The sequence below is a fragment of the Dysidea avara genome, chromosome 5 (assembly GCF_963678975.1).
Source record: "Dysidea avara chromosome 5, odDysAvar1.4, whole genome shotgun sequence".
NCBI lineage: Eukaryota > Metazoa > Porifera > Demospongiae > Dictyoceratida > Dysideidae > Dysidea > Dysidea avara.
Genome location: NC_089276.1, coordinates 19,789,800 through 19,809,798, shown reverse-complemented (window position 1 = coordinate 19,809,798; position 19,999 = coordinate 19,789,800). Strand labels below are relative to the sequence as shown.

The window sequence follows — 19,999 nt, the reverse complement described above, 5'->3', positions numbered from 1 at the left end:
AAAACATTGCCAGCAGTGCTGAACAGCCTTTCAGATAGGACAGAGGTTGCTACCACTCCTTAATACCTTTTGGCCATATGTGACAACTTAGGGTAGGAGTGCTCATGATACTTCCACCACTCCAAGGGTTTGCCTTTCAACTCCAACAGTGGCTCTGATTTATAACGGCTTAGCTCAGCCTGCACAAGTTCATTAAATGAAACTGTGACAGAGTTATCTAAGTGGTTGTTGGAAAAGGTGTCACCCAACAGTTTCTCCAACATACACTTCTTCCTAACAGGTTCACCACTAGTCCCACTGCTGGTCTGCTCCTGATCTGCCTGTACCTGACTACTGCTTGCCAGTGGTTCTGTATATTCCAACACTGGTTCTTCACTAACAACCAAGGAAAAAGGAGAAAATTCAATGATGATTTCATTTACCAGATCATCAACTGTATTGGTCTGTTCCTCTTATGTCAGATGTACTAGGGATTTCACTCTAGGGTCAAGCAGTGATGCCTTGTTTAACAGCATGCACACTTCATCATCCTGGTACCTTGTTGTCAAGTCACTGGCAATGACATTTTAACTCGGCATATTGCCACAGAAGTGGAGCTATCATATGTGACCAGATTTTACAGAACCGATCCAAATCGCACATCAGGCAAAATCAAACTAACACCACCAGTGGATAGCTGCACTATCGTACTACAAGTTTTGACCCTCAGCACTACTCAAACTACACGAGGCTGGTTTTTACACACGTCTTTTCTGGGTGGTGTGGAGTGCTCAAATGGCGGTTTCAGGCCTTGTGAAGGACCTGGCTTGGCAAGAGTCAGTGGTTTACTGGTGGACAGCCTGATAATGTTGGCCAGACGTGTTCTCTGCTGATTTTGCTACATATCAGCCACTAAGGAGCCAGCACAGCCCTGTAATCTGGTGTCTGGACTCCAATCGTGGTTTGACTCCATTTTGAGGTCTAACTTTTGCCCTCCCCGCCACCCCCCAGCCTCCACCCCTTTGTGAGCACTCGTGATACTACTTCGCTCGTCCAACTGCTCAGATTTTCTATCTTATTTGGCGGGAAACTGTACAAGCAGCTACAAGTACTGGAAGTGGCTTGAAAGGTAACAGATTGATGCATCTTTTGTGTAAATTTCATACGCGTGCTTGCTATCCTTGGAGAGTTATGCTGGCTTGAATTCTTTAAAACCGTTTATCTCGGAACTTCTAATGTGCGATTTGGATCGTTTTTCCAAAATCCAGTCACATATTTCTCTAAAGTAGTAAGGATTTTATGGAGCACAGGACCAAGGATTGATACAGTAGGGTATCTACTAGCACTCAGGTGTGTTGTGGCATCCTTGCTGATTCCATAACCTTAGATAAATCTTCTAAAAGCCTCCACTCTGCAGGACTCTGCAGGAGAATGCTCCAAATGTAACAGATCCCTGTACTGATGGAGCACAGCAGACACTGCGGCCTGCTGTTCACACAGCCCCTCGTACATGGAGTTCCATCTATGTTGAACACTTTGGATTAGCTTGTGTTTATCAAGCCCTAGTAGTTGTTGTTTTTCCTCCAATTCTTCATAGTGGAGACGAGATCTGTTGAAGTGTTCTACCACCTTCTTTACTCGGCTTATGGCAGTCTGGACTTCTGGAATTACAAATGCCTTTTGCACTGACAGGTTGAGTGTGTGGCCTGCACAAGGTAAGTGCAATTTGTCAAGATCTTCCTTTGCTGATTTCTTAACATTACTTCCATTGTCTGTCACAAAAGCCACAACATCATCTAAATGAACATACCACTCCATAAGTGCACTAGTAATCCCCTCACTAATATTTGTGTGATCGTGTACGCCAGGCATGTGATGGCAATGCAGCTGGCTGCTGTGCATTAAAAACTGATCTGTAATGAAATGCGCTGTCAGTGAGAAGTATCCATCCCCAGCTCTTGATGTCACATGTCTAGTGAGCGTTACACACTGCTGGCCACTGAGAAATCCACGTACTGTACGCTTTAATTCACAATACTTTCTGTCCACTCCATTCATAACAGTTCTTCGACAAGGTACACTGTATCATGGCTCTGCATTCTCCATTAGATTAAGAAACCCATGGCCGTCAACTACACTTACTGGTCTAAGGTCTTGAGCGATGAACTCCAGCAAAGCATCTGTCAATTCTACTGCACGAGTAGAACTGTGAGGCAGTTTCTTTACACTGCTAACTTTTTGAACAAAGATATCCATCGTTGTTTGTCCTGTATCTTTACTCCCTTACAATTCTTCATACTGGGGTTGATGATTGGTCCGCAAATCGTTCTTCAGGTTCATTGTTCCACCACCGTGAGCTACTTTCTGAGAGCACAGCTTACAAATTACACGTCTGTCTTTCTGAACTGTCCCATTGCTACTCCTTTCAATGCCAAAATACCTCCACACCACTGACTTTAGGCTCTTCAAGTACAAAACGATATCAACATCTGGACCAATTTCCAAATCCGTATAGTCCGCCATGTTGAGAGGTGGCATGTGCACTTAAAAATTGGTTACGCTAATTTTAAACTGGTTAACTGTAAATTATAAATTAACCGGTTTTTTAACCAGTTTTCTAAAATCGGTTCACTGGCCTAATCTGGATGTGACTGATGGTAACTAGATTTTCTCTATGAATCCTTGTTGTTCTTGGTCATTAAGCATGTTATAGTAAGCAACAAGCAGATCTGGTGATATTGCCAGTCGGTGAGTTAATGCTAATGTTCTCCTTTCACACAGTGTCAGATTGGTAGGTAAAAGCGAGTAGTTCAACTTTCAAGAAAAATGTGCTGTGTATGAACCATCTGCTTCATGACTTATACATATCTTCTAGCATGTTCAGTGGGTAGAATCCCTGCTTCACTGCTAATAGGGACACTAGCAGTTGTCTCTAATGTGGGACTGGTATGAGAAGTGTGGCCAGTTGTGACACACTAGCTGTGTGTAGAATACTTGAATTACTTGTGCTACTTACAACTGTTGGTGAATGCATGGGTGTGTGTGTGTGTGTGTGTGTGTGTTAAGTTGTGGAGGCTATGGGAATGTTCTTCGCTGCTAGGGGTGACTCAGTAGATTCTATGTCTATTGGGTTCAGCGTAACTTTCAGATGGGTGATACCATGAAGAATCTTAGTTCTGCCTCCACTATCTCTTCAAGCTCTGACTTATCTTCAATAAGCAGTGCCATCTTGCTATCCAAGTCTTATAGAATTGATTGCTTACATTACAATTGTTCCAGAGTGAGTTCTATGGCTGAAACTACTTCTTTGTTAATGGAGGAGGTGCCTGCAGTAAGTAAGCAAATCTTGTATTTTGATAAGCAATTTTGTTGTATGTGAGTGGTATCCACGGCATGAGGTCCGAAAATGCTTGAGCTTATCCATCACTCTAACCACTAATAATGAAAAACCAACACACAACTTCACTTGAAAACATGAGTGGTTGCCTTCTGGGGTACTGTTAGAAAGATCACTGCCATGGTACCATGAAGTTTAGATGATGGGTTACAAATGCTCAAAGGTGTGCACAATATGCAAGACTGGTGATGACGGATGAATCAGGGTCGTCAGCAACGAAACTGCTATTGCACTGGTCACAACACCAAATGTTGAGGGGGTGGTGATGAGTATAAGGTTCTGGAATGAACACATAGCAAGATCAAGCTGCCTGTACTACCGCAATTGGCCTTTTTCATTGTAAAATAATTTTTGTATGCAAAACTTGTACGAAAATTTTTAAATACGATCAAACTACTCTAATAGAGCATTCATTCATGTAAATCATACGAAAATATTTTACATGAAAAGTTTTATCACGAACAAATTTTTGCAGCAGATTACGGTATATACTCACGAATATACTATTACACCATATTAACTTTAACTCTGACCTAAACTGTAAGTGCACATGACACATTACATCATACATAAAAGTTACTAAGTCACTATATAGTTAAGTACAGTTAATCCTCAACACACTTGTTTACTAATTTTCATCATTGGTGAGCTTCTACAACACCACATTAAATGAAACAATGATACTAGACATACAGTGTATCTTTATTTGACAAAAATACACCTTTAATAATTGATAATAAGCAAAGTAGCCATTTTCCTTTGTTTTCAGCTATATTCTGCCTGTCACACAACCTACATTATGGAGAACATCATACAAAACTCACCTAGCTTAACCTCTACTTCAACTGTTAAAAATGCAGTGCAAAAATAATTGTTGACAATTCTCATTTTATCCAATTCCCATGGCTGTCTTTCTAATTTGAAAAGGAAAACAAATGTAAGTTCATGATGCATGCCATGCATGTCTTAGACCCATGCAAGTAATGAGCTGAACAACATTTTACTGTACATTAAGTTACGCTTGTTTGGAAGCATCAGTTAGTCAATCATTCAGTCAATATCATATAAAATTCAGTAGGAAAACTCTCCTAAAATGCGAAAGACCATACGCTCTCTGGCAGTTGACTGGCTGTGTGATACATGTACAAGTGGAGTAAATCACAAGTTACTGAATAAATATATGTTGTCAAGTATTATTTATTAATTTTCGTGCAGTGTGACTCCACTGTGTCCCCTGTCTACTCAGTATTTGACTGTTATATTAGAGTATCTAGATTTTATGAAGTGAAACAAGATTCCAAATCAAGACTCACGGTAGTGAGTCGCGCGGCCAGTAAAGCAGAAATGCACGCCGCAGACAATAAATGACGCGACCACTACGTGAGGATTTTACAAGAACGAACGTTGTCAAATTCGGCCTTCCTGTAATCCACCCGTCACTTATGCTATCCCTCTGAAACTCTGGAGTTGAACTCATCGTGTCACTAGTAACTACCACACAAGCAGTGAAGCAAATCCATGACGATTATTTCGTGATCGAGGTTGCCGACATCAAAGGGAAAGTTTCATTTATTAATTTTTTTTTTTATCGCATGCGGTTAGACGCAACCGCAGGTGTATGCCTTGCGTTCCTTTGTGCATTCCGAACATTGATCGCCCTGTTATCGCTTCAGTATTCACTCAATCACCTCAAGATTCACATCATCGATTTCACCATACATGATTACCCTACAGTCATGATTTCAGCACCAAACGAAGTTTCAGTCGTCCTCAGTCGACCTAGAGGCCAAATACTAATCCCAGATTGTTGTTTTCCGCAATACTCGCTTGGCATGTAGGGCAATGTGTCTTTAAACTGTTCTGAAAGTTTCGTTCAGATTGAAACATTTGTTTTCGAGAATGGCTAGTTTGAAATTTGAATTTAGTCGCCCCCACGTCATTTGCTCTCTAAGAATTTTACTCGGAATTTAAAGAATGACGCAGAGCACAACTGCGGTCACTGGGTATTGATGAACTGGCGCTCTATGTAGTTAATCAGTACATATGGCCACCAAGAAGTGTGCTGCCATAGATTATAGTCCATAGATATAATCTATGGTGCTGCACACCATCCTTCGTTTTGAAATTAGTCGCCCCCACATAATTTGTCCTCTAAGGGCGCGGCTTAAAGAATGACACAAGAGTACAACTGCGGTTACCAGTTGTTGACACAAGCTGTGAGAAATTAGCACATGTAGCTAGCTTAAAAGGAAGTGTGCAAAATCGCCTAATACAATTGTCACCATGCATTATTGCATTTTATAGCACCCCCACACAAAATTACACATGTAATTACAACATACAGAGGAGACACATGAATACCAAACACTTTTCACAACAATAATGTAAGAATTGTACAACAATGACTGTAATATAACTGCTATGCAAATGTTTTCCAGTGGCCCGCCATGGTAGCAAGTCTCACATGACGGCATGTATATTCATCCAAACACAATGGGAGTAACGCATAAGTATGATGACAACAAGTTGGTATGACTCCATTTGTGACCAGATTTTACAGAACCGATCCAAATCGCACATCAGGCAAAATCAAACTAACACCACCAGTGGATAGCTGCACTATCGTACTACAAGTTTTGACCCTCAGCACTACTCAAACTACACGAGGCTGGTTTTTACACACGTCTTTTCTGGGTGGTGTGGAGTGCTCAAATGGCGGTTTCAGGCCTTGTGAAGGACCTGGCTTGGCAAGAGTCAGTGGTTTACTGGTGGACAGCCTTATAATGTTGGCCAGACGTGTTCTCTGTTGATTTTGCTACATACCAGCCACTAAGGAGCCAGCACAGCCCTGTAATCTCGTGTCTGGACTCCAATCGTGGTCTGCCTCCATTTTGAGGTCTAACTTTTGCCCTCCCCGCCACCCCCCGACCTCCACCCCTTTGTGAGCACTCGTGATACTACTTCGCTCGTCCAACTGCTCAGATTTTCTATCTTATTTGGCGGGAAACTGTACAAGCAGCTACAAGTACTGGAAGTGACTTAAAAGGTAACAGATTGATGCATCTTTTGTGTAAATTTCATACGCGTGCTTGCTATCCTTGGAGAGTTATGCTGGCTTCAATTCTTTAAAACCGTTTATCTCGGAACTTCTAATGTGCGATTTGGATCGTTTTTCCAAAATCCAGTCACATATAATACTCATCTGGCTGTAAAGGAGCCAAACACACAAAAACATACTTTGGAATCACTCCATGACCAGTGCCAGCCACCACACACTGACCAGACTTCTTTCCACTGCTCCAGGATTCTTGGCAGGTCACGTGATCTCACGTGATGCTCCAGTAATAATTTATATGTGACCAGATTTTACAGAACCGATCCAAATCGCACATCAGGCAAAATCAAACTAACACCACCAGTGGATAGCTGCACTATCGTACTACAAGTTTTGACCCTCAGCACTACTCAAACTACACGAGGCTGGTTTTTACACACGTCTTTTCTGGGTGGTGTGGAGTGCTCAAATGGCGGTTTCAGGCCTTGTGAAGGACCTGGCTTGGCAAGAGTCAGTGGTTTACTGGTGGACAGCCTTATAATGTTGGCCAGACGTGTTCTCTGTTGATTTTGCTACATACCAGCCACTAAGGAGCCAGCACAGCCCTGTAATCTCGTGTCTGGACTCCAATCGTGGTCTGCCTCCATTTTGAGGTCTAACTTTTGCCCTCCCCGCCACCCCCCGACCTCCACCCCCCGACCTCCACCCCCCGACCTCCACCCCCCGACCTCCACCCCCCGACCTCCACCCCTTTGTGAGCACTCGTGATACTACTTCGCTCGTCCAACTGCTCAGATTTTCTATCTTATTTGGCGGGAAACTGTACAAGCAGCTACAAGTACTGGAAGTGACTTGAAAGGTAACAGATTGATGCATCTTTTGTGTAAATTTCATACGCGTGCTTGCTATCCTTGGAGAGTTATGCTGGCTTCAATTCTTTAAAACCGTTTATCTCGGAACTTCTAATGTGCGATTTGGATCGTTTTTCCAAAATCCAGTCACATTTGTAGAATCCAGATGAGTGGTTGTGGCTCCAGTATGTCTAAACAGTTAACAAACATTTCTGTTATAAATACGTGCTAGAGTTGCAATATAATAGTATAGTATTTAAATGCAATAATACATAGTCTCCATTACATCACTATCAAACGACACTAAGTGGAGGATATTGTTGCATCTCTAGTATGTACACTCTATCAGTACAACCTATCTTAATGGCCACTAGTATAGAAAGACAACCACTCTTGAAAAGCCAATTCCAATTGAGAATTTATACACCGTTACCTGCTGAATGAGTGAAGGTGGCAATAAACAAGTTCCACCGTAATTTATACACGTGATCTGATCCTGTATATTCTGTCAGTGGATGAGATCCACTTGGCCAGGATAAAATGTGACTCAAGTGCCCTGGATGATCCATACTCAACCAACTTATGACCCAGTGGCACAATGGAACTGACTATTTATAGAGAATACAATTATATTTATTTCTAAGATGTGTGGATGTGTGGACACATTACAACACATTACATGTACGTACATACAAGACATGCTACGTACTGTTTTAGCATTTCAAGTCACCACACTATACACGTAACAGTCAACAATGCTTCATAGTGCCCATCAGTAAACCTGAAGAAAAGTTACGAAAAATAAAAATCCACATAAGTACAATGAAACCTCATTAATATGGCAGGCTGTGGGACCAAACAAATTGGCCTGAATAACAAGGTGGCCTTATTAATGAGGTCATAAGTAATGCTTAGCTATATTTGGGACCTACTAGAGGTGGCCAATATAATGAGGTGGTCTTATTAAAGAGGTGGCCACTAAGTGAGATTTCACTGTACATATAGTTCACAATATTGTGAACAATATTAATGGTTAACAATATACACTGAAACCTGCAGGTCACTTCTTGTGGAAGATTGCTCTCTACACAAAATGACACATTCAGAGATTGTATTTAGATGGATGATACAGTAACGCATTGTGACTTCAATACTCGTGATGTGTCACTGCTAGGCAGCAACCATATACACGGCACTGCCACATCGCACTTGCTCGCAGATTTTACAAATTGATGATTAAGGGGTGTGGCAACTAGCTATTTCACTCGCAAGACTGTGTGGCAGCTGTTTCCCTTCTGTACAAGTGGCCACCAAGACAGGTCCACTGTGGATGAAAGCCAGGCATTAGATATTTGGTATTTCATGTGTTGAAGACATTCCAGGGCTTCTGGTAGTCTCAAATCTCACCACAGTTTAACTCAGGCAGTGTTGTGGTCACCACTAAACTACTGGAATGCTGTGTTATGTTCATCTTATGCTTGGCTACTATATTGTAGAACTGAAATGGATACTCTGAAAAATATATCCTATGGATAATGACTTCATCACTTTCTTCATCAGGAGCTTATAAGGACCAATAGTGAAACTTTTTACACTTGGTGCTGACAGTCAACTGCCTATGTCTGAAGCAGTGCTTTTGGTGCTCTAACAGATTGGCTGCCCCCTTGCTGCCAGCACTCACTGTCTCATACGCTGTCATACACTAAATCCATCTCTATAGCCAGTTAGAACAGCATGCTTCTTACCTTTTTTAAGGCCACATAATGCAGCCACCTCTTTAAAAGGCAAGGTTAGAAAATTTTGTCCCTACGGCCTGAATAATGAGCAGTTTTCACTGTACTATTAGTGATTAGTGATCATGGGGGATTATTTATTAAGATACTAAGATATACAAACGCTACAACCTCTAAATATAGCAGTAAATTTTTTACCCTGGTCCAATGTCTCGTAATAATCGTGACTTCGTGAGAGACTCTACTGTGACAAATACATGTTTATCATGATATGTGCTAATTGCCTTTTTACAATTAAGTTTTACAACACAAATACATGTATAGTTAAACTCACCAATTGCGACTAAATCCCTTCAACACGAAAAGACAAGTAATGAGACAACCTTGGAGACAACAGCCACACAAGCCTTTTCTGGTGCGTTTATTTAGTAGTAATATAAATTTTAAAGGCGTTTATTTACAACAGAACATAATTCCGCGCCCCTCTATTGTCTCTGTACATATTTGCCTTTTCTTTACTATTCTCATTTCATTTCACAAGATCTCTTGGCAGGGGCGTAGCTTCTTCACTTAAATTAGTCAATGCTTGAAGTAGATCGAGATACTCTAATAGAACAGTCACATTTCTACAAGTGCCATATTTTTATATTGTAAAGTGTGTAAGTAGCTAGTAATTTAACTATACAATCCGATGCTAAGCAGAAGTTGTAACTATGCTAAATGTGACTGGATCTACGAAAACCGTTCTTATCGCCCAAGACAGGAAGTTTGATTTTTTCACACAAACACAAAGCTTAATGAATGCACTATCAAGTTTCACTGCCACAGTCGACCAGAGTAAAGTGGTCTTCTTTTGCTGGCTGCTTTTCTAGAGCACGGTGGCGAGCCGTACGAGTGGTCTGGGGTCTTGATGGAGCCCTGGCCAACCAGGAGATGGCTGTGTGTGGCTGTACAGCTCTGTGGTGTTGGACAATGACCTGTACAGTAAATTTCCTTTCATTTTAGCCAGTTCTGAGCCCTGAATGGCCTATAACTTGGCCTAATTCATCCCAGCACGTCTCTTTTCAATTTTGAACACCATCTGCCCGCCTTCCAGGGCCCCCGCCTCCCACCCTTCTGGAGCTCGCCTGATACAGACAACCTCGGTTTAAAAACTATCTAAAATGGCGGGAAACTTAGCTGTTGACTACTTCTTCACTGGATGATCAGGAAGATAAGAAATTGTTGTGGAACGTGTGAAAATTTGGTATGCGTAGCTACCACCATTGGTCAGCTACAACACACAGAATATTTAAAACCGACGTTTCTCGATACTTTTAAATGGGCGATAAGACCGGTTTTCACAGAGACAGTCACAAATATTGATTGCTGTGTTACAGCTGTTTTGTGACTGCTCTAATAGAGTATCTTGATCGTTTCAATGCTGTACAAGATGAAAGGCAAAGTGTTGTTAAGGGTTTACTAGTTAAAATGGGTGTTAGTTGACTACAGTTGCATGCCACTAACAGGGCCGTACAGAGAAATTAGAGGGCCCAGGGAAAAGAGTTAAAGAGGGGCCCAGGGGCAAGGAAGGGTCTAGATCCTGACTGCTCTATTAGAGTATATCGATCTTTCTTTAAACAGGTATTCAAGTGGCCCCTTTCGGGCTATGGTAGGGGGCAAAATACCCCAGTTACCCCCAATGTTGGCGGCCCTGGCCACTAAAATTACAGTTATATTTTAATATTCTGTCACTGTAATCTGGGGTTTCTGTCAAAACCATGGAAACTCACCTACTGTTATCAACAGTGCATTGCTTATTCTAACAAAAAGTATTGAAATCCAATCCCAAAACAGCTTATAGCTGTAAAAAAAGTGCGCGTCCAAGTAAAGCAGATTTAACTGCGACAAAAAGTAATGATATCATAATGCGGCCATGTGCGAGGTGTGCAAGTTGTAAAACTAATATTAGCTAATCAGATAATACAATGTTATTGTTAAAGTGTTAATGAGAACTATATGATGCTGCTAGTTTTTAAGTGTGTGAGCATCTTCATAAATGCCACATAAATTTAATTCTCAATAAAGCAATGTGTATAGATTCTCTGATAGTAATAAATAGTTTGAGTTTGGCCGCCTTTCCTGTATACAGCAATGCTACGAACAAAGGAAACGTGGCCAAACTCAAACTATTTATTACTATCAGAGAATCTATACACATTGCTTTATTGAGAATTAAATTTATGTGGCATTTATGAAGATGCTCACACACTTAAAAACTAGCAGCATCACATAGTTCTCATTAACACTTTAACAATAACATTGTATTATCTGATTAGCTAATATTAATTTTACAACTTGCACACCTCGCACATGGCCGCATTATGATATCATTACTTTTTGTCGCAGTTAACTCTGCTTTACTTGGACACGCACTTTTTTTACAGCTATAAGCTGTTTTTGGATGGGATACCATTTACACAAACCAAACACATGTACCTAGATACTCATGCACACATACGCACGCACACGCACACACTCACACATATACATACACACATACATATTATGTACAATATTTATGTTAATATTTTTCTTATGTTAAAGTTCAGAACAAGTGTTCCATTTCTCCTAAATCACCTTCGTCACTAACAGTTGAAGGAGGAAGAATAGCTAACAACACAAAGAATGTGGAGATAGAATGTAGATGTCTCAATGTTAGAGGAACAGCATTAAAAAATAATAAGTGGCTCTCTCCAGGAAAACGTACAATAAAGAGTAAAAGTAGAAGAAATCATGGAGCTCCTTACTCTCAGTTATCTGGAAACAAAAAAGTCACAATTCTGGTTGTTCCTAACTTCAGTGATACTCATAATGGTACATACACCTGTTCAACTAGTAACGGAAATGCGATGGCTACCATTGGGCTCATATGTAAGGATAAGGAAAATAGTGTAACAGTAACATAAAATCAGTGGTGTACAGTATTCACTTATGCATCAAAGTTATTTCTCCATAAAATTTGTTTCTTATTTGTTAACTAACACTATTCTTGTTGGAATTTGAATGCTAAGTCTCACATAGTAATAGGAATGTTATATAACAAGTCTTTGATAAATTTTGCATATGCAGATCACAAAGTATAGTGTACTCTCTATGCCCTACTATATAGTCAAGGTGTTTTGTAAACTGGCTTATTGTGCTGTAGAAGTATTGTATTGTATTGTATTGTATTAATGCTTTACAGTGACCAGCACTGTATCATACCATTCAATTAAGACAAGAAGGTGTAAAATGTTTGCTGTGCTAAAGTCAGCTCATCCCATGCACAAATCACCTAATTACTAAACACACCATGTATTATCCCCAATTCATAGCTATTAGTTGGCATGATCAAGACACACGGTAGTGTGTCGCGCGGCCCAAGAAGCCGGCGCGCCACACCGTGAGTATATTAACAGGAAGAAAGAAAACGCAATTTTCGCACCTATGTAGCTCTGTGATCCCTAATTCGATTGGAACTAAATTTACTAGAGAAGTTCCGGCCAGTTAGGGAAGTCTACATACCAACTTTGAAGAAAATCGCTCCAGCCATTTCCGAGATACGAGCGAACAAAATTTCGTTTAATTTCTTTGGTTTTTTCTTCTACTTCATTTCGCACACTTCGCAAAATCCGCCATAAAACACGAATGCGTTCTCCAATCGGGCTGAAATTTGGCACACTTGAAGGGCTCATTAAGGCGGATCTCAGTACCAACTTTGGTAGGAATCCGATAAAGATTCACGGAGTTGTGATCAAATATTCGCGTAAAATAAGGTCGAAGGTCAGTCACGCCCACAGGGTAAACCCCTTGAAGGAATGAGCTGAAAATTTCTATGTAGATGTAGTAACCCTCGTAGGAGTGCCTTTTTTTGGTTTGAAAAGAATCGAGATAAAGACCATGGAGATATGACACAAACCCCAACCTGTGTCACAATTACGCAATCTATTTTTATGAATGAAAAAACTATTAGTTTTCACGCCTACCAGGCAAACCGCTTAGAGCAATGAGCTGAAAATCGGTGTGTAGCTGGAATAATCAACATAGAAAGTCCTTGCAGTAGTACAGAAGAATCGGATTACAAACCACTGAGTTATGATTCGAACGTGTTGCGAATGCGAGATCGATATACTCTAATAGAACAGTCACCCTAATAGAGCATACGGCTACGTTTATAACTTACTCCATTAAAGAATTATATTACATTGCAAGGTATTCTGTAGGAAATTCAGCTACAAACAGTTAATCTTATAGACAATTCAGCTAGAAACAAGTCACCCTGTAGAGAGATCAACTAGAAGAAGTCACCTTGTAGAGAGTTCAGCTACAAAGAAACCACTATGTAGAGAGTTCAGCTGCAAACAAATCACCCTGTAGAGAGATCAACTAGAAAAGATCACCGTGTACACCTGTAGAAAGTTCAGTTAGAAGAAGTCACCTTGTAGAGAGTTCAGCTACAAAGAAACCACTATGCAGAGAGTTCAGCTGCAAACAAATCATCCTGTAGAGAATTCAGCTACAAACAAATCACACTGTAGAGAGATCAAGTCACCCTGTAGAGAGATCAGTTAGAAGAAGTCACCTTGTAGAGAGTTCAGCTACAAAGAACCACCTGGTAGAGAGTTCAGCTGCAAACAAATCACTCTGTATAGAGTTCAGCTATGGACAGATCACCCTGTGGAGAGTTCAGCTACAAAAAAATTCACCCTGTAGAGAGATCAGCTAGAAAAAAGAATTTACCTTGTAGACAGTTCAGCTACAAATGTAGAGAGTTCAGCTACAAATGTAGAGAGTTCAGCAGCTGCAAACAAATCAACCTGTAGAGAGTTCGGCTACGAAAAGATCACCCTGTACACCTGTAGAGAGTTCAGCTAGAAGAAGTCACCTTGTAGAGAGTTCAGCTAGAAGAAGTCACCTTGTAGAGAGTTCAGCTAGAAGAAGTCACCTTGTAGAGAGTTCAGCTACAAAGAAACCACTATGTAGAGAATTCAGCTGCAAACAAATCACCTTGTAGAGAGATCAGCTAGAAAAAAAAGAATTACCTTGTAGAGAGTTCAGCTGCAAACAAATCACCCTGTAGAGAGTTCAGCTACGAAAAGATCACCCTGTAGAGAGTTCAGCCAGAAGAAGTCACCTTGTAGAGAGTTCAGCTACAAAGAAACCACCATGCAGAGAGTTCAGCTACATGCAAACAAATAATTCTGTAGAGAGTTCAGCTACAAACAAATCGCCTTCTAGAGAGACCAGCTAGAAACAAGTCACTCTGTAGACAGATCAGCTAGAAGAAGTTACCTTGTAGAGAGTCCAGCTACAAAGAAACCATCATGTAGAGAGTGCAGCTGCAAACAAATCACCCTGTAGAGAGTTCAGCTACAAAGAAACCACCATGTAGAGAGTTCAGCTGCAAACAAATCACCCTGTAGAGAGTTCAGCTACAAACAAATCGCCTTCTAGAGAGACCAGCTAGAAACAAGTCACCCTGTAGACAGATCAGCTAGAAGAAGTTACCTTTTAGAGAGTTGAGCTACAAAGAAACCACCATGTAGAGAGTTCAGTTGCAAACAAATCACTCTGTAGAGAGCTCAGCTATGAATAGATCACCCTGTAGAGAGTTCAGCTGCAAACAAATCACCCTGTAGAGAATTCAGCTACAAACCAATCGCCCTGTAGAGAGACCAGCTAGAAACAAGTTACCCTGTAGACAGATCAGTTAGAAGAAGTTACCTTGTAGAGAATTCAGCTGCAAACAAATCACCATGTAGAGAGTTCAACTACAAACAGATAACCCTGAAGAGAGTTCAGCTAGAGTCAAGTCACTCTGCAGAAAGAATCCTGTAAAGGGTTCATCTACGTACAAGCAAATCATCCTGTAGAGAGTTCAGCTACATTTGAAGTCACCCTGTAGAGAGATCAACTGCAAATTATCCTGCAGGGATTAATTGACATGTAATAAATATCTAATCAAAAATAGCTAAGCTGTAAAAAAAGGTGCGGCCCCCAAAAAGGCCATGGTGAAAAAAGATGTGAAATCCAAGGTGGCGGCCAAAAATGGCTGTGATGGTAGGTTAAATGTAAAAATTTTAATAACAACAATTCAGGTGAATTTGGTGCTGCTTGGTCTTGGCACAAAATTCACCTGAATTGCCGTTATTAAATTTTTTACCATTAACCTACCATCACAGCCATTTCTTGGCCGCCACCTTGGATTTCACATCTTTTTTCACCATGGCCTTTTTGGGGGCCGCACTCTTTTTTTACAGCTTAGCTGTTTTTGATTAGATTTTACTTCTTTTTGTATTTGTATACCCCAAAGCCTGCCTATGGTCGGCTTTGAGGATTTTTTAACCTATCTTTTTTTCTTTACCACAGGAAGAAGAAAAGATGAAACAGATGTTAAATACTTTAAATATTTCTGATTTTATCAGTAAATGTACAATTATATATATAATACATATATTTGTTACAGAACACTCTACATGGTGGTTTCTTTATAACTGAGCACTCTACAAGGTAACTTCTTCTAGCTGATCTCTCTACAGGGCGATTTGTTTGTAGCTGAACTATCTACAATGTAACTTCTTTTAGCTGATCTCTCTACAGGGCAATTTGTTTGTAGCTGAATTTTTTACAGGGTGATTTGTTTGCAACTGAACTCTATACATGGTGGTTTCTTTGTAACTGAACTCTCTACAAGGTGACTTATTCTAGCTGATATTTCTACAGGGTCACTTGTTTGTAGTTGAACTCTCTACATGACGGTTTCTTTGTAGCTGAACTCTCTACAAAGCAACTTCTTCTAGTTGATGTCTCTACAGGGTCACTAGTTTGTAGCTGAACTCTCTACATGGTGGTTTCTTTGTAACTGAACAAGATGGCTTCTTCTAGCTGATATTTCTACAGGATTTGTTTGTACTGTAGCTGAACTCTCTACTTGATGGTTTCTTTGCAGCTGAACTCTCTACAAGGTAACTTCTTTTAGCTGATGTCTCTACAGGGTCACTTGTTTGTAGTTGAACTCTCTACATGGTGGTTTCTTTGTAACTGAACTCTCTACAAGGTGACTTCTTCTAGCTGATCTCTCTAGAGGGTCACTTGTTTGTCTGCATGATCGTTTCTTTGTAGCTGAACTCTCTACAAGGTGACTTCTTCTAGCTGATATCTCTACAGGGTGATTTGTTTATAGCTGAACTCTCTACAGGTGATTTGTTTGTAGTTGAACTCTCTACATGATGGCTTCTTTGTAACTGAACTCTCTACAAGGTAACTTCTTCTAGCTGATCTCTATACAAAGTGACTTGTTTGTAGCTGAACTCTCTACATGATGGTTTCTTTGTATTTGAACTCTCTACAAGGTAACTTCTTCTAACTGATCTCTCTACAGGGTTATTTGTTTGTAGCTGAACTCTCTACAGGTGATTTGTTTGTAGTTGAACTCTCTACATGGTGGTTTCTTTGTAGCTGAATTCTCTACAAGGTAACTTCTTCTAGCTGATGTCTCTACAGGGTCACTAGTTTGTAGCTGAACTCTCTACATGGTGGTTTCTTTGTAATTGAACTCTCTACAAGGTGGCTTCTTCTAGCTGATATTTCTACAGGATATTTTTGTACTATAGCTGAACTCTCTACATAATGGTTTCTTTGCAGCTGAACTCTCTACAAGGCAATCACCCTGTAGAGAATTCAGCTACAAACAAATTGCCCTGTAGAGAGATCAGCTGGAAGAAGTTACCTTGTAGAGAGTTCAGTTACAAAGAAACAATCATGCAAAGAGTTTAGCTGCAAACAAATCACCCAGTAGAAAGTTCCGCTATGAACAGATCACACTGTAGAGAGTTCAGTTAGAAACAAGTCATCCTGTAGATAAATCAGCTAGAAGAAGTCACTTTTTAGAGAGTTCAGCTACAAAGAAACCACCATGTAAGAGAGTTCAGCTGTGAACAAATCACCTGTAGAGAGTTCAGCTAGGAACAAGTCACCCTGTACAGAGATCAGCTAGAAACAAGTCATCCTGTAGAGAGTTCAGCTAGAAGAAGTTGCATTATAGAGAGTTCAGTTACAAAGAAACTACCATGTAGAGAGTTTAGCTGCAAACAAATCGCCCTGTAGAGAATTCAGATACAAACAAATTATCCTGTAGAAAGATCAGCTAGAAGAAGTTACCTTGTAGAGAGTTCAGCTACAAACAAATAACCCTGTAGAGAGATCAGCTAGAAGAAGTTACCTTATAGATAGTTCAGCTACAAACAAATTACCCTGTAGAAAGATCAGCTAGAAGAAGTTACCTTGTAGAGAGTTAAGCTACAAACAAATCACCCTGTAGAGAGTTCAGCTAGAAACAAGTCACCCTGTAGAGAGATCAGCTAGAAACAAGCCACCCGTAGAGAGTTCAGCTAGAAGCAGTTACATTGTAGAGAGTTCAGCAGATTAGCTGCAAACAAATCACCCTGTAGAGAATTCAGCTACAAACAAATCACCCTGTAGAAAGATCAGCTAGAAGAAGTTACGTTGTAGAGAGTTCAGCTACAAACAAATCACCCTGTAGAAAATTCAGCTACAAACAAGTCATCCAGTAGAGAGATCAGCTAGAAGGGTCACCTTGCAGAGAGGTCAGCTACAAAGAAATCACCCTGCTTCATCTTTCTTCTTCCTGTAGTAAAGAAAAAATGATAAGTTAAAAAGCCCTAAAGCCGGCCATAGGCCGGCTTTGGGGTATACAAATACAAAAAGAAGTGAAATCTAATTCAAAACAACCAAGCTGTAAATAAAGAGTGCGGCCCTGAGAAAGGCTATGGTGAAAAAAGATGTGAAATCCAAGGTGGCGGCCAAGAAATGGCTGTGATGGTAGGTTAATATTAAAAATTTTAATAACGACAATTCAGGTGAATTTTGTGCCAAGACCAAGCGGAACCAAATTCACCTGAATTGTTGTTATTAAAATTTTTACCATTAACCTACCATCACAGCCATTTCTTGGCCACAACTTTGGATTTCACATCTTTTTTCACCATAGCCTTTCTCAGGGCCGCACTCTTTTTTTACAGCTTGGCTGTTTTGGATTAGATATATATACCATCTACTATCCTGATCATGGTACACTCCCCTGGATCTGCCCCTGGGGTCTGCACTAATCAGCATGTTAGCTGATTTCAGAAATTATTTATTACGGTGGATTTGGCTACAGTACTTTGGTGTGCATGCATGATGCCTAAACACAGAAAAAATAATTTTTTCAGGGCTCTCCATACATTTTACAGGAAAAATGTTACAGTTAAATAGACAGTCATTAAAAATAATACCCTAGGCTGTCTTCAAATTGGAATTGCTTCAAGCTGTAAGTTTATGCATATAATAACTTGTTGTATCTCAGTGAACTCCACATTGTTATGTTGGCACAATAATGTTGAATGTACTGTACTTCATAAGTAATGTTGAATACATCACTGTGTCAAAGTTGTGTATGTACCATTTAGTGATGTGCGATGTGGCTTTTTATTTATATTGCATATTGCGATTATTGCATACAAAATTATCACGATTACGATAATTATCACGATAATTAACATTGTTGCATTCATGTAAGTCTATTGATGAATACTGAACACACAAGTTTGAATTACATAGTACAAAACTGTAAACTTGAAAAAAAAAAAACCACCTTGCTGCTACAGAGTATTAATCATGACAATTGTACCAATGGTTGTACAGCAGACACTGTTACAAAGCATAGAAACTGTGTGTAAGAACAATACAGAAAAAGTATTCGCTAAATCATAAAAATACTAATCAAATAACTGTTTCTGAAAGTTAAACAACATACGGAGAGCGTAGTCTGATACAGTCATGGCCACTCATTAGCATGTAAAAACACCAACATGTTTACATGTTCAGGTAAGAGTCGATTCCTTTTGAGAGTAAGGATGTTGCCAGCTGTTGAAAATATCTCCTCTGATCTCATGCTGGATGCAGGTTGGGACCACATTCTTTGGACTTGTTCTGACAGATTAGGGTAAGATGCACTCTTTACCTTCCACCACTCTAGAGGGTCACACTCAAGGTCCAGGGTTTCCTCGTGACTATACCACAATAACTCGGTCTCAACCTTTTCTCTGTTAGTAAGTGATTGTCCTGTTGGTATGCCATTGCCATCATCGTTAAACAGTATGTTGAGTGCAGTTTTCTTCTTCTTAGGTGGCTGAGCACCAGTGGATTCGCAGGACTGATGATGCTCCACTTCACTGCAGGACTGATGAGGCTCCATTTCACTGACCTCACATGACAAAGACTCGTCTGATGTTGCAAGTAATATCTTCACTTTCATTTTTTCGATTGTATCTCTTTTTTCATCATCAGACAGAAAATTAAGTTGCTTAAATCTAGGGTCTAGAAATGCCACTTCTTGCAACAGTTTAGCAGTGTCTCCTACATAACGCTCCTTTAGGTCTGACTGAATCGCGACCTTAATCTGTTTTAAATTCTCGCAGTCATCTTCTTTCCTATCAAGGTTTGAGCAAAACTTGTGAATAAGAGGAGAGACAATGCTTATAGTGCCGTAGGATGACCCACTTAGCACCGTAGTAGCAAGAGCAAAAGGCTTCAATATGACCATCAACTCTTCAATCACACTCCATTCTGCTCCATCAGGAAGTAAACTATGTACAACCCTGTCTTGACTATCCAGCAATACAGCACAAAGTGCTTGTTGCTGCTCTACTACCCTTTCCAGCATAGCAAATGTTGAACTCCATCTTGTTTCACATTGCTGTACAAGAGCGTGCTCAGCTACTCCTAACAACTTCTGTTTCTGTCTCAAAGCACATGTGGCTTTAGTTGACTTGTGGAAATGTTCCACAAGTTTGCGAACATGCCCCAAAACACGGGAGACAAACCCAAGCTGTAGTCCTCTATTAATGCTCAGCTGGAGGGTATGCCCAATGCATCCAAAGTGAGTGAACTCCAAACTATC

At 40.2% G+C, this 19,999-nt stretch overlaps 1 protein-coding gene across 1 annotated transcript in view; it reads left to right on the top strand.

Annotated features, from left to right (window-relative positions):
• Window positions 1-19,999, top strand: part of LOC136256290 (uncharacterized) — a 220,142-nt gene that overhangs the window by 153,876 nt on the left and 46,267 nt on the right. The window contains exon 8 of the mRNA XM_066049211.1: window positions 11,602-11,928. Within this exon, the coding sequence (XP_065905283.1) occupies window positions 11,602-11,928 (327 nt within the window). The remainder of the gene's footprint in view (window positions 1-11,601; window positions 11,929-19,999) is intronic.